Source organism: Myotis myotis, unplaced genomic scaffold (assembly GCF_014108235.1).
Source record: "Myotis myotis isolate mMyoMyo1 unplaced genomic scaffold, mMyoMyo1.p scaffold_m19_p_5, whole genome shotgun sequence".
Lineage (NCBI taxonomy): Eukaryota > Metazoa > Chordata > Mammalia > Chiroptera > Vespertilionidae > Myotis > Myotis myotis.
The window spans coordinates 13,709,453-13,722,893 of NW_023416357.1; the positions used below are offsets into that span (position 1 = coordinate 13,709,453).

At 43.3% G+C, this 13,441-nt stretch overlaps 1 protein-coding gene across 3 annotated transcripts in view; it reads right to left on the reverse strand.

The window, feature by feature from the left end:
* Positions 1-13,441, reverse strand: part of CTNND2 (catenin delta 2) — a 795,027-nt gene that overhangs the window by 335,020 nt on the left and 446,566 nt on the right. For all 3 annotated transcript variants that reach the window (XM_036310692.1, XM_036310691.1, XM_036310693.1), the window contains 2 exons: positions 13,083-13,252; positions 227-782 (listed from right to left, as the gene is read on the reverse strand). In XM_036310692.1, the coding sequence (XP_036166585.1) occupies positions 227-782; positions 13,083-13,252 (726 nt within the window). The remainder of the gene's footprint in view (positions 1-226; positions 783-13,082; positions 13,253-13,441) is intronic.

Genomic DNA, 13,441 nt, shown 5'->3' on the forward strand with positions numbered 1-13,441 from the left:
GTTTGAGAGACTGCATTACTTTTTAAAAAGAAGCAGCCTATTTTAGTTTAGAATCACACACAGCCTAGGGACGCCCTGCAGATGCTGGACCCTGGCCCACAGACAGGCCCAGCTTGAGCATGGCTCCAACCCAACTGTTGGTCTCCATCCTGCCCACCAGCCACCCCACAATGTGCCCAGGTGTCCCCATGGCGGAGCCAGGGAAGGTGGGCAGGGAGCCCTTTACCTGCCAGGCTGCCCGGCCTCTGGAGGGTGGCGGTGGCATACAGCTCCTGCGAGTGCTTGCTGTACTGGTCGGACGCGTGGACCAGGCGCTTGGTGGGCGACAGGGTGGCGTACGTGCCGATGGTGGAGCTCAGCTGGTGGATGGGCGAGGAGGAGATGGTGGACTGCACGGTGGGGGGCGAGGTCACGCGGATCGGGGACAGGCCGGCCGAGGACACGACGATGTTGATGGGCGAGCTGGTGCTGTAGGACTTGGCCAGGCGGCTGGGCGACTGCTTGGGCGAGGAGCCGCGCGGCGCGGCGTAGGCGGCGCCCTCGGGGGCCGAGCCCCCCCGCTGCAGCTTGGTGGGCGAGCCGCCCTGCGCGCCGGCCAGCGGGGAGCCCCCGCGCGGCGGCGCGGGCAGCGTGGAGCTGGAGTAGTAGAGCGCGGCGGGCGGCGCGTCCGGCAGGTGGAAGGCGCTGCCCAGGCTGGGCGCGAACGGCTCCCGCGGCGGCGGCGGCGGCGGCGGCGGCGCGGGCTCGGGCCCCGGCAGGTGCCCCGCGCGGCTCGTGGTGCCCTGTGCGCGGGAGAGCAGAGAACACGCGCGTTTAGCCGGGGAAGCTCGGCGCCCCGCCCGCCCCCCGCCCGGCGAGGGAGGGACGCGGGGCGCCCCGCCGCCCGAGAGCACCACGGCGTGCGGGATCCCGATGGCCCTCCAGCGTCAGGCAGGTGTTTCTCCAACAGAAAGAAAAAAACAGCTAGCAAAGGCGGCTGACAGTGGCAGCAGGTGTGGTAAAGGGGACAGGATTCTGCTTACGGGGCGAAGATGTTTCTGGAATAGCAGAGGCATCGCAGTAGTCACATGAGGATTTTAAAAAGCCACCCAACAGGGCCACCTTGAGCTAGCTGAGGGCAATCACGATTTGTTAGTGTTAACGAGAAATTCAGGCATTAAATCTCCCCCCCCGCCCCCCGCCCCCACGGGCATTCCACTGGAAACAGTTTCTGCCTCCGAAACTGGCCAAGCTGCATACTTATCGGGAGAACAGCAAGGAGAGCATACTTCCTAGAGTTTATTCTGTGCAAGTGTTTTGCGAATTCTTCTTGGATAACAAAAAAGGAGGGGAAAGTATTATTTTGCAATAAAGACGCTTGGTCTTTCAGTGTGATGAAACACACACACACACACACACACACACACACACACACACACACACACACACACACTTCTAGAGGAATCAGAGCAATTGCAAATTAAAAAGCCTCCCTTTTCTAGATTGTAATGCTGCGCTCCAAATCTTTCAGCATCTCTTTCTGTGGCTCACTTTTAAGAGTCCCCTGCAGCTGTGTCTTCACACTGAAAAGTCAGTGGTCCCCCTTCCTATACAGGAACACAAAAGACCACAAGGGCTGGGGCGGAGACAGTTGGAGGGGAAATCACTTTCCTTGAATCTCATCCAGAGCCAAATTTGCATTCGAATGAAAACACTACATTGTCAACCTCTTCTGGGCAGGAGGTCTGGGCGGTTCCCGGCTTCCCGGAGGAGCAGAGAGGTTTCTGAGAGCAGGCTGGTGTGAAAAGTCGGGTGGGGTTGTACACACAGAAAGAGAGGCCCTGGGAAGGAAGGCTTTGAAATTAGGGATGGGAATTGGGTGGGGAGGAGGAAGCCGACGAGATAAAGGGAAGGGTGAGAGAGACTGAACAGATGCTATCCATTAAAAGTTTCAATTATGCCTCTCCACCCGTTTTGGAATGGCAACTGGCAAATAACAGACTGGGCTCTTCCATCCCCACATCCCCAGCATTCCAAATTTTATCTGGGATGTCAGACTCATGCGAAAAACTGAGGGAATTAAAGGAGCAACATCAAAATCCTCTAGTAAGCTGCATGGAATGACAGGGAATCAAACGGTTGAAAGACATTCTCCATGTGAGGGGTGTGTGTATTTATTTACATATAATATACATATTTGGTATGTATGTGTAAGTCTCTCTCTCTCTCTCTCTCTCTCTCTCTCTCTCTCTCTCTCTTTCTCCACTGACAAAGATTCTCTCCTTGAGCAAACTCTAGTCAAGCCCCTATGTTTTGAACGAGGCCCTGTGCTCATCTCTGCATTGCACAGTTTTAGCAAGAATCCTACAGAATTCCTTCCTCTTCCCCCATGTCCGCTCACCCTCCATATCAGGCAGAGTTCCTCGTCTGCCACCGTCCCCAGGCGGCATCTCAGCACCCAGGCCTGCCTTCAGCAAGCATCCTGACGGGTCACTTTAACCAGAACCCCTTCCACATGGTGTTTCCTCTTAGCAACTTTCTGCCCACTGACCCCACCTTGGTCTTCAGCTATAAATTCCCATTTTTCTGTTGTTATATTTGCAATTGAACCCAGTCTAGACTGAGGTCTCTTTCCCCTATTGCAATCATTTATTTCTGAATAAAATCTGTATTTACCAGTCCTCTGTTCAGTCTGATTTGATTCTCCTCTCACACCACAGAGCACGTATTTTGAGTTTAACAGTCGGTGGGAAGTAAATGTAAGCTTCATGATTTGTTCCATGATGTGTCTCCAGAAACTAGAGCAAAGACTGATTCATAGCAGAGATGCCACGAATGTTTATGGAATGAATGAAAAAACTGTTAGTAAAGCTGGTCCCGAGGCTTTGGCAATGAGGGCTGTCATGCGCAGAGGAAGGTGGAGAAGTGCAGAACTGCTGTGCTTACCCTGAACCCCCGAGAGATATTCCAGCAGCATCCAGAGACATGGGGGTGCTTAGACCCAATTCTTGCTTTCCTCTTGGAAGAAGTTCTGAGCATGAAATGTACAGACTGGGCTTCTCAAACCTGGCTGCACGTTATAATCGCCAGGGGAGCTTTTGAAGAGGTCCCAGTATCCATGCTGTACTCTAGCCATTTAACTCAGAATCTCTGGAGGTGAGGCTTAACCATCAGGCTTTTTGGAAGCTCACCAGGTGATTCCAATGTGCAACCGAATGTGAGAGTTATCCCTAGAGCAGTGGTTTTCCAAGTGTGGTCCCTGTTCCAGCAGCTAGCATCCAGAGCAGTGCTGGCATCACCTCCTCTTTACTGATTCAGAAACTCAGAAGGAGGGGCCCAAAGGTGTGCATTTTAGCAAGTTCTCTGGATCACAGGGAATTTGGTGATCCCTAAAGTCTGCTAGCCACTGAGCTAGAAGAGATTGTGCTGCAGGGGATGGAGTGGGACAGAGTGTCTGCATTTCTAGCAGCTGCTGCTGGTCTGGGAAGCACTTGCTAAGGTGCAGGCAGTCAGCTTCTGCCTTCCCTTTATTTCTGCAACTCTCCTGGGCCCTGAGCAATGTTCAGCAGCACAGAACCCGGCAGGCAAGGGACAGGAGAGCCTCAGGCAGCGAATTCTGTGAAGTCTTCCCGCAGGAGCACCAGGAGAAAGAATACCAGAGGGTGTGACGACAGCCCCTTGCTTACAACACAACAAATACTTTTCCTTATGTCTTGGATATATGATATTCATAATAACCATACAAGACATTAATGATGCTATTACCAAGTAGCAGAATCCTACATAATAAAAGCCTAATATGCTAAGTGTCTTGTCATACATTCAACCAATCAAAGCATATTATGATATGCTAAGGCCGTTCAACTGCTTGCTATGATGTGCACTGAGCACCAGGGGGCAGATGCTCCAACCTGTAGGTTAGCTTGCTGCTGGGGTCCCACCAATCGGGAGATAGCAAGATGGGCCGGACACACCCTGGAGCCCTCCCACATCCCTCTCCGGCCCTGATTGTGCACTGTTGGGGTCCCTCGGCCTGGCCTGAGCCCTCTTGCAATCCAGGACCCCTCGGGGGATGACAGAGAGCTGGTTTGGGCTTGATCCCGCAGGCCAGGCCGAGGGACCCCACTGGTGCACGAATTTGATACCAACATGAAAAATTATTCTAATATTTAAATATTAGAATGACACAGATCCTAGAGAAACCTTGAATAAATTTTACAAACACTTTTAATACGTTGGAACTTTTTTTTTTTTAATTTGTTGGAACTTTGAGTCTCAGGAATGCTAATTCTGCTGGATACTATTGTCTAATAAGGTTTGTTAAATAGCCTCGAATCTGCCGAAGTTTTGAGAACTGCCACACTAGCTCCACAAATTTTGACAGGCTGTAGCAGCCAATCAAAAATATTTCTAAATATTGCAAGATATTGGTGAAATTTAGCCAATAATCTTTACATGAGAAGAGAAAAACGTAACCACTAAAATGTTATATACTCTTTCAGATTGATATTGTTCAGGGTGGAAATGTTTAAAATCTTCACTGTCTAATATGACAGCCAACAGACACAGTGGCCTAGTGGGCACTTGACATGTGCACTGGATTTTAACACACATTTGATCTGAGCTGTTTGATTTAAGTTGAATTTAAGTACTCAAGTGTGGCCAGTGGCGACCTTACTGGATCACACAGTTGTATAAGCCCTTCTGCAGTTTACAATATATAATCCAGGGGTGTTACACTCCGTTCAGTGGCCTATGGAGTACAAAGTGTGGTTCTTTGGCTAAACTAAGAAATATGTTTTTAACATGAATTAGACAAAAACAGTAATCTTTAGGGAGCTTGTTTCCATTCTTGTGTTTATTTTTTTGTTCCATTGTGTAATTCATTTAGCAATTCTTAGCCAGTTAGGGATACAAAAGGCTGCACTTCAAGCCTACTGCCCAATTCATAGGCTGGCTTATTACTACCTAGCTCATTGGATTAGATATAATATATACACATTTCAACACACAAATAATTGCATCCACTTTACTGTCGTGAAAGCTCAATTCTACCTTAAATGTATGTAAACACCACTAAACTGTAAATCCAATTTTAAAGTTAGAATTGCAAAACTTCACTTAAAAAATCAAAAAAGACAACCACACCCTTCATCCCTGAGGATAGTTGGGCGTGTGTATGTACTAGCAATGGGAATTAAAATACTATTTTCACTGATGATGAGACCTTTAGAAGAGAAAAGACGATATAACAATTTTTCAATAGATTTGGAGAAGATTGGGATCCAAAACTGTCCTGGATCACAGCATGAGCTCTTGGCAGGAACAGTTCCTGTTGGTGTTTTTATTTTCAGCTCTTTGAAGGGCTACTTTGTCATTCCCACCCCTCCAAAATGGGGGACCAGGTATGTGAAATTGACAAGTAGAATATTGCCAGCAGATGCCCTGACAGAATAGCCCCTGACAGGCAGAGTTTTGTGAACATAAAATGTCATTCCTTTCTTGCTTCCTATTATGGAAACTTCATCAAGAGAAAAATGAAAAACATTACTTCCAATTTCTATGAATGCCGTATGTAGCTTATACCTCAGATTTAAAACATGCAGGAATTGTGTTTTAATGAGACAGGAGCAATACACCTAACTCAATAAAGCTCTGTCATATTAAATATTTCATCTGCATGATAGTTTACGTGTAAGTTTCAGAGGGATCAGGTTTAGAATATACTACAGTAGTGGTTTTTATATTATACTAGAGGCTCAGTGCACGAAATTCGTGCACGGGAGGGGGGTGTCCCTCAGCCCAGCCTGCACCCTCTCCAATCCGGGACCCATCGGGGAGTGAAGAGAGGGTTAAGTGGTGACAGGGCTGTGAGAAAGTAAAAACAAGGACGGAAGACTTCTTTCCATGAGTTAAAAAGCCTGAACAATTTTTAAATACCCCAAAACAGGACATGCTTTAAAATACCATCTTTGAAGAAATCCACTCTAAACCAAAACAAACTGGTAGCGTGATTTAGTACTATCAGCTATGTATGCTGATTAAAACATCTGAGGATTTGTTGAGCTTTCCTAAGCTGCGTTTGCATAGGGCATTAAACTTGCACTTGTATACGAGCAAAGACATTTACTCTCACAACTTGGAAACAAGAAATCAGCAACTCCACAATGTAAACAGTCTTACTTAGGTGGCAGATGAAATGTCCTGTAATATGATGCAATTAAAATGAATCTACATCCCCACCTAAGTTTTGTGCCCTTGAACTTACTCCCTGGGATAAATGTGCTTGAACACTACTATCATTGCTTCCTAAATTTTACTTCTCCTTTGAAATTGTCTTCAGAAAGTGCCACTTTCTAAAATAATTCCCAAGGCAGAAAATCCTGATACCGTGAGAAACATTTGATTTCAGAAATAGCCAAGTAAAATCATCAAGTACCTTGTCTAGCAATTCCCTTGAGGAGGGCTGGTTTTGGTAAAAACACGAAACGAAGTAAAAAGGAGGCTCCGTACACAGTTCACAGACTGTCCCTGGAGTCACCACTGCTGGGAGGAGGAAAGGCTGGGGTTACCAGGCAGTGACATCCTGCTAACACGGAACGTGCCCAGAGCAAAGTAAACTTGAGCAACTGAAAAAACAAAGCACTTGGAAGGAATGCCTTTCTCTGGTGAGAACATCTCATTTCAAAGAACCAGGAGAGCTATGATTTTGGAGACAATAAGGGAGACTATCCCAAATGCTTTCTCTTTGCACGACTGTCCCAAAAGTATGAAAGAGGTGGAGAGTGTGGGTGAGAGAGATCTTGCAAACCACACTGTCCCTGTCAGTGGAGCTGGACGAAGGTGGCAGTGGGTCCATTTCCCAGGAAACAGAGTGCCGTAGGCTTTTGCATCCTGTGTGGTTTGCCTTCTTGCTGGCCTCCCTTTAATAAAAGTATGATTAGGAAAATTATGAATGAGTATTCTGAAAGTATTTTATATGGTCACTAATAGGGTCTGCCAGGGGAAAGAACATTTAGAAGAAAAAAATAAAACTTTATCTCTGAGAATACATAAGGAGGGGTTTCTTGATGGCAGCTCTTTCTAAAAAAAAAAAAAAATGAGCTTTGGCAAAACTACACTGCATAAAACTTTTATTTCAGCAAGATGCTCATTTAGTATGACTTCAATAGCTCAAATATTTGCTAAGAACAGGAAATGTTATACTAGAATGCATACATGGCTCTCCCTGCCATGAGAACGTTTTCAATTATTAAAGTCAGATTAAATATATTTATGCTGGAAAGAGAAAAGGGAGGGAGAAGATTTTAAAGCAGAACAATGACAAAATATTTCCAGTAGGTAGGCACCTGAACACTCTCTCAAAAGCAAATAAACTGCCGCTTTCCCCAAGATATGACAAGAAAAGTATACAAAGTGATATGATTTCTCCTCCGAATGCTGCATGATGTCCACTAAACATATCTCTGCGATTTTGTGTTTTCCAAGTAAACAGCTTGTATCATAATTAAGCAAACTGGAGAGATGTTACACTAGTCTTTCGGTATAACCCCCGTCATTCAACGATCAATAAGTAGGTGTTTACTGGGGATTTGCTCATCCTTTGCACTCTGTGGGTCTCTGTGTCTACCAGGCCTTGACCTTCACAACTGCCTGATGTGAGAGTTCACCATCCATAATGTTCCAAACTCAACGAACACACCAGCCTCTGGCAGAAGTGAGCACACAGCATATTTATAATTACGATATAGCATCAATGAGAACTTATTTTATTTTATTGATTTTTTTACAGGGAGGAAGGGAGAGAGATAGAGAGTTAGAAACATTGATGAGAGAAAAACATCGATCAGCTGCCTCCTGCACACTCCTACTGGGGATGTGCCCACAGCCAAGGTACATGCCCTTGACCAGAATCGAACCTGGGACCTTTCAGTCCACAGGCCGATGCTCTATCCACTGAGCCAAACCAGTTAGGGCCCAATGAGAACTTTTAAGACACAGAAGTCAGTGCAACATTAAATAGATAGGCCAGATAAAAAAGAAATGGCAATTTTGCTTCTTGAAAGTTTATTGCTCTCCTAGAGTCTCTGCTATTGTTCAGTTTTCTTTAACAGAACTATCGCACAATTCTTAACTTCCTGCAGCAAGCAGGTGTTTCCCTAGGATTATGCCTGTGCACACACTTCTTCAGTTCTGCTGGGGAACATGAAAGTGGCTTTAAAATCTTTAGGTTCCTGTGAGACTTTCTTACATCTTGCATATTTGGTTTCCTTGAAGGGCGAAATGCTTGATGAGACTACTTGATGTTTGGACATGAGGAGAAACCAACATTTTTAGAGTGACTGCTCTGTGCCAGAAGTTTTACATTCAGCATTTCATGTAATCCGTAGGAAATGGTATGTGAGTAGAAGCAGACAGAGCCTGGAGGAGAGCCAACTCTCTCAACGTCTCACCACCCACAGCCTTTTGCAATATGATTATAAGGAGTAAGACTGGAGCTGGAGGAATCTGATGTGCATCTGGTGAACCCTGAGCCAGTTACTTGGGATATGGAGATTAATTTTGTAAGTTTCTGCTCTTACAGCAAGGCAATCTTTTGGGAAGAAATAGGCTTACATACAACTTGCTGTAGGGTATTATTATATGTGTGATATGACAGAATGAAGCTTTCAATATATACACCAGGCCATGTTGTGCCTCTGCTTAACATTCTCTACCCGCTCCTCATTTCAATCTGAGTAAAACACAAGCTCCACACAATGATCTACTCTGGGTCTCCCATCCCCTCACCATTCCTGCACCCATTGTAACAACCTTGACCTCCTTGCTGTCCTGTTAGCAAGCCAGCCCACCCCATCCAGGAGCCATGCATTCGCTGTCCCCCAGCTTCCTCCCTCTTCTCTTTCATGTCTTCACCCAAAGGGCACCTTTTCCACAAGGCCTCCTATGCCACACCCACCCTGCACTTTGAGTCCCACTCATCCTATTCTGCATTCATTTCCTCCTTATAGGAAAGGCTGCAAACCTTATAGGAATCACTGTCATCTAAAAAACTATGCAATTGACTTATTTACTGTGCTGATTTTCTGAGTCCCTACCACTGATTCTAGAATCGTTCTTGGAGGTCAGGGTCCTATTTTTTTACTATTTCATACCAAGCAGATACATCAGCTCATGACATACAGCAGACACACAATAAACACCCTGAGTGCTTTAAAGAATAACCCAGACATGTAAATGTAATGGAAAGACTGGATCTATTTTCATGGAGGCACCTCAAAACAGCCACACAAAGGTCACGGTTGACCTAGAAAAGGAAGGGAAGAATGGAGGGGTAACCTACAGACTGTTAGATGCTGGAGCAGGGTAGCTGAGAAGAATGCTGAGAGCAAGGAGAGGAGTAGCTATACATGGACTCCTATTACTTCCCGGAAAGGCCTTGGGGTTCTTGGGAAGAATCTTATACTCTCTCTCCTCCAGCCAAGCCCCACAAACTCATCCTAAAGCCTATGGAGAATGACTTTAAAAGATTTTAGTTAGGGAAATACAAGAGAATGAATATTTTATGACAATTTTTGTGACCCAGTTTTATTCAAACTGATACAATGGGGCAATGCAGGCTGCGCACATATTGCCAGGGCCTGGCATAGAGCCTGGTGTTGATAACCGAAACGATGATTATGTTGAATAAACTAGATTTTTAAAAATTGAAATTAGGATCATTGAACGTTTGTGATATTGCTTTGAAATTGCATTCCAATTTGATTTATGAATGAGAGAAAATCACTGAGATTGAAAAATCACTTGCTTTAGAATTACACTTTCTCTTCCAGACCAAGCAATGCAATGCTTTTCTGTTGATTATTGACCTTATTAAATTGGTCTAATATCTACTGCCATAATTTGAAATTTACTAGCCCTTTTTGGGACTTTATGACTACAGGATATTCTGAAAATTAATCTAGCCTTGAAGTAATGAGCTTTAGCACCCGTCAGAATATTGAAAAGAATGAGTCACAGGACTCTGCAAAACCACTGGAATAAAGGGATTCCCAAGACAATCCTATGAAGGAGATCTTACTGGAATTTTCAAGGTATAAAGCTAACTGCTGAGTGAAAATATTGGCTTACGTGTTCAGCATTTCTCTGGCAATTTGGGAGTCACAGGTCCTATAACTCAATAAAACACACCTCTCATACTGCAGCACACTAAAGCTGAAAATAAATCTTGGTACCGATATCCATCCACCACTTAGCTGAAATAAACAGAACTCAGATAGTCACCAACAGCCTCCCTCCTATGAATGGGGTGAATTAGATTTCAGTATTTAGATTAGATCCTACCCACCTGCCAGGTAAATGAGTAATGCCAATAACCTTTGCCTCCAACTTATCACCTTCAACATTCACATTTATAGATGCCTTCAAACTATAACCCTGATGACTTCAAATACAGAGTTCTGGTATCTTTACAACTTAGATATACTTTCTGATGAAACTTTAAAGCAGACTTTTAATGTGAAGCGCAATCTTGTCAGTTTAGAGTTTCTACCGTTTTACTCCACAGCAGTTAGTGGAAGATAGAATAGACTCTCACAAGGAGGGACACCCTCAACATGGAAACAGATACATTGCCACATTGCTTGTCTGCATTTATACACCTCTTAATAGGTTCAAACTCTAGATTCATCTGATTGAAGTGAATATATATATATATATATATATATATGTGTGTGTGTGTGTGTGTGTGTGTGTATGTGTGTATATATATATATATATAATAAAGCCTATATATAATAAAGCCTAGACTTTGGGTGGTGGGCACATGGCGCAATATACAGATCTTGTGACATAGATACCCACACTTAAAACCTATATGTTCATGTTGACCAATGTCACCCCAATCAATTTAATAAATAAATAAATAAATAAAACCTATGAAACACTTTCTCCTAGAATGATCAGATTTCAATTCAGTCAAGATTCTGTTCCTATTCTCACTATTGCTGCCTTAAAATGGGGCATGACAGCTTGTCTAAATGTGATGAGCTTGAGTTTCCAAGTCTCTAAAAATGTAAATAGTAATACAGCCCTTTTGGGGAGATTAAATATGAGAATGTATGTAAAACAGATTATTTGTGGGTGCTCAATAAATGGTAACTATTACTTTTATAAGAAAGCTTTGATTTTGCAGCTAGTTATTGCATAGTTATGTGTGAACAGGTTTACAGGATACTTACAGTTTAGGTATAACAAAGGTGATAAGTTGGAGGCAAAGGTTATTGGCATTACTCATTTACCTGGCAGGTGGGTAAGTTGAAGTTAACTTAGTTTGCCTTTTATATTGATATTTCCATTTTCATGATGCTCATCTATATGGAAATACAGATTTTTTAAAGTTGACTCAGTGTTTACAACTCAAATTACAGGGGTCTCAGATATTTATGAGAAAAGTAGAACTTTACGATTTTTCTAGGCACAGTTCTAGGAACTGGTAAAAGCTAAGTCCATAGCTGTCATAGGTTAATTTGAGTATAAAAATGTGCCTTATTTCTGAATGTAGCTTCTTCCACTAAGAAGTATGGCTGGATATCAGGATTAAAAATGGCTGTATCTCACTTGTTTATTTCAAAAAATTAAATAACAATTTTTTATTCTCCGAAAAAAGCATAACATTATTCTTTGGAGTTACTCATATAAAGAAAAAGGGACAGGCCTATCTTCTCAGTAAATCTTTTATTTGCCACTCCCTTTTATCCACAAATTCTATAGCTCAGCATTACCACGTAAAAGTTATAAAGCAATGATGGACAAGGGTTTTTTGCTTGAAGAACACAATCATTTTTTAAATATATTGCTGGGAAATAAGTTAATAATAGAAATGCACTGAGACTTTTCAGGTTTTGTTTCATGTATATCCATGTCTCCTAAAGTAGGCCTCTCACAGTGACTGTACTATGCCATTCTAAGTCGCCCTGCCTCCTCTCTGTCAGCACACATTTATTGGGGGCCATGTGGATGGCAAGAAGCTGCTGATTAAGATGAAAATGATCCTGTCCCCAAGTAACTTTCAGTTTAGTTGGAAAGACACATGGATGGAATAATGACAATAAACTGGTGACAAAGATGTTTGGTTGTTATAGGAGCCAGTGGTGGGTCAGAGAGCATATGTACAAGCCAGTAAATGCAGAAAGGGTGAAATCAATCTAGCCAGCTGAAGGGATTGCTTTTGGAGCTGTGGGTTCTTCATTCCAAGATCAAGGGATTAAAAGGGCCTTATCCTGCTGAAAATAAGTTCAAAATAGCTTAAAACAAGATATAATACATCTTCTAGGTTGATGGAATATATCTTGAATTCTAAAGTTATCAAAACAAAAATACTTACCTAGCTATATACCTATCCATCCATCTATCCATCCATCCACCCATCCATCTATGGATCTAGCACAACATTTACACTTTTTGTGAAAAAAAAATTCAGATTAGTAGCTACTTCTAATGTCTACTAACCTGGAGCTGGTTTGAATGGCAGCTAATGAATCTGTGCACTGAAACTATAAGAACAAGTATATACCTTAAAGGAACAACTAAGGGTACATTTCAAAAAACTTGACAAAGTGTAACTATTCCTGAATGATCACAATTATCTTCAGAATAGTTCTACATACTTGATTATACATTGGCATTATGTTTCTTTATACGAGTCACCCCAAAGAATAATTTTATGCTTTTTTAGGAGAATAAAAATTATTTCAGGTGCATACACAAAAGCAGAATGTATGCCATATTTATATCTCATATAGACACAGAAATAGTAAGGACACATATCACATACCCATACAGATAAATATATAGAGTGTAAATATAGCATGAGCAACTCACAGATATTCCTAAAGAACACATGCTTACAACTCAGTGTTATTCCATAATGGTATTTTATTATTCATTTCCCTCACTCACAGCACCAGAGGCATCTTTAGGAAGTTGTGAGGCATGTCGCAGAAAGGCAGGAGGGGTCACGGTGGCTTTCTCACAGCTCTGCTCCAGGACTGCCCCCTTGGACCCCACGGCTCAACACAGCAGAGGGCCCCATTCTCACATACCTGGCTGAAGCTCTGGCCAGCACCTCGGGCTTGTGTGCTGCGGGCAGGGAGCGATGGGGCTGTCTCACCCAGGGCCAGGGTCTGGTTGCTATGGTAGCTGGCTGGATACTGGAAGGACCCTTCAGGTTTGGAATTGAGCTGAAGTGCACTCTGGGAGAGCAGGCTGGGCCCTGCATTGAAAGTCATTTAGAGCAGTAAGTGACAGCCTCAGTGAAGCAGAAATGACATGTATTATTTATTGAGAGTAGCCTAGAATTATCACACACATGATTCCAGCCATCTATGCTTTGAATTCTGAGAACTAAAATGACCATATAATTTGACTCCAGCTCTTAAATGAGATTTTTTTTTTTGAGGTT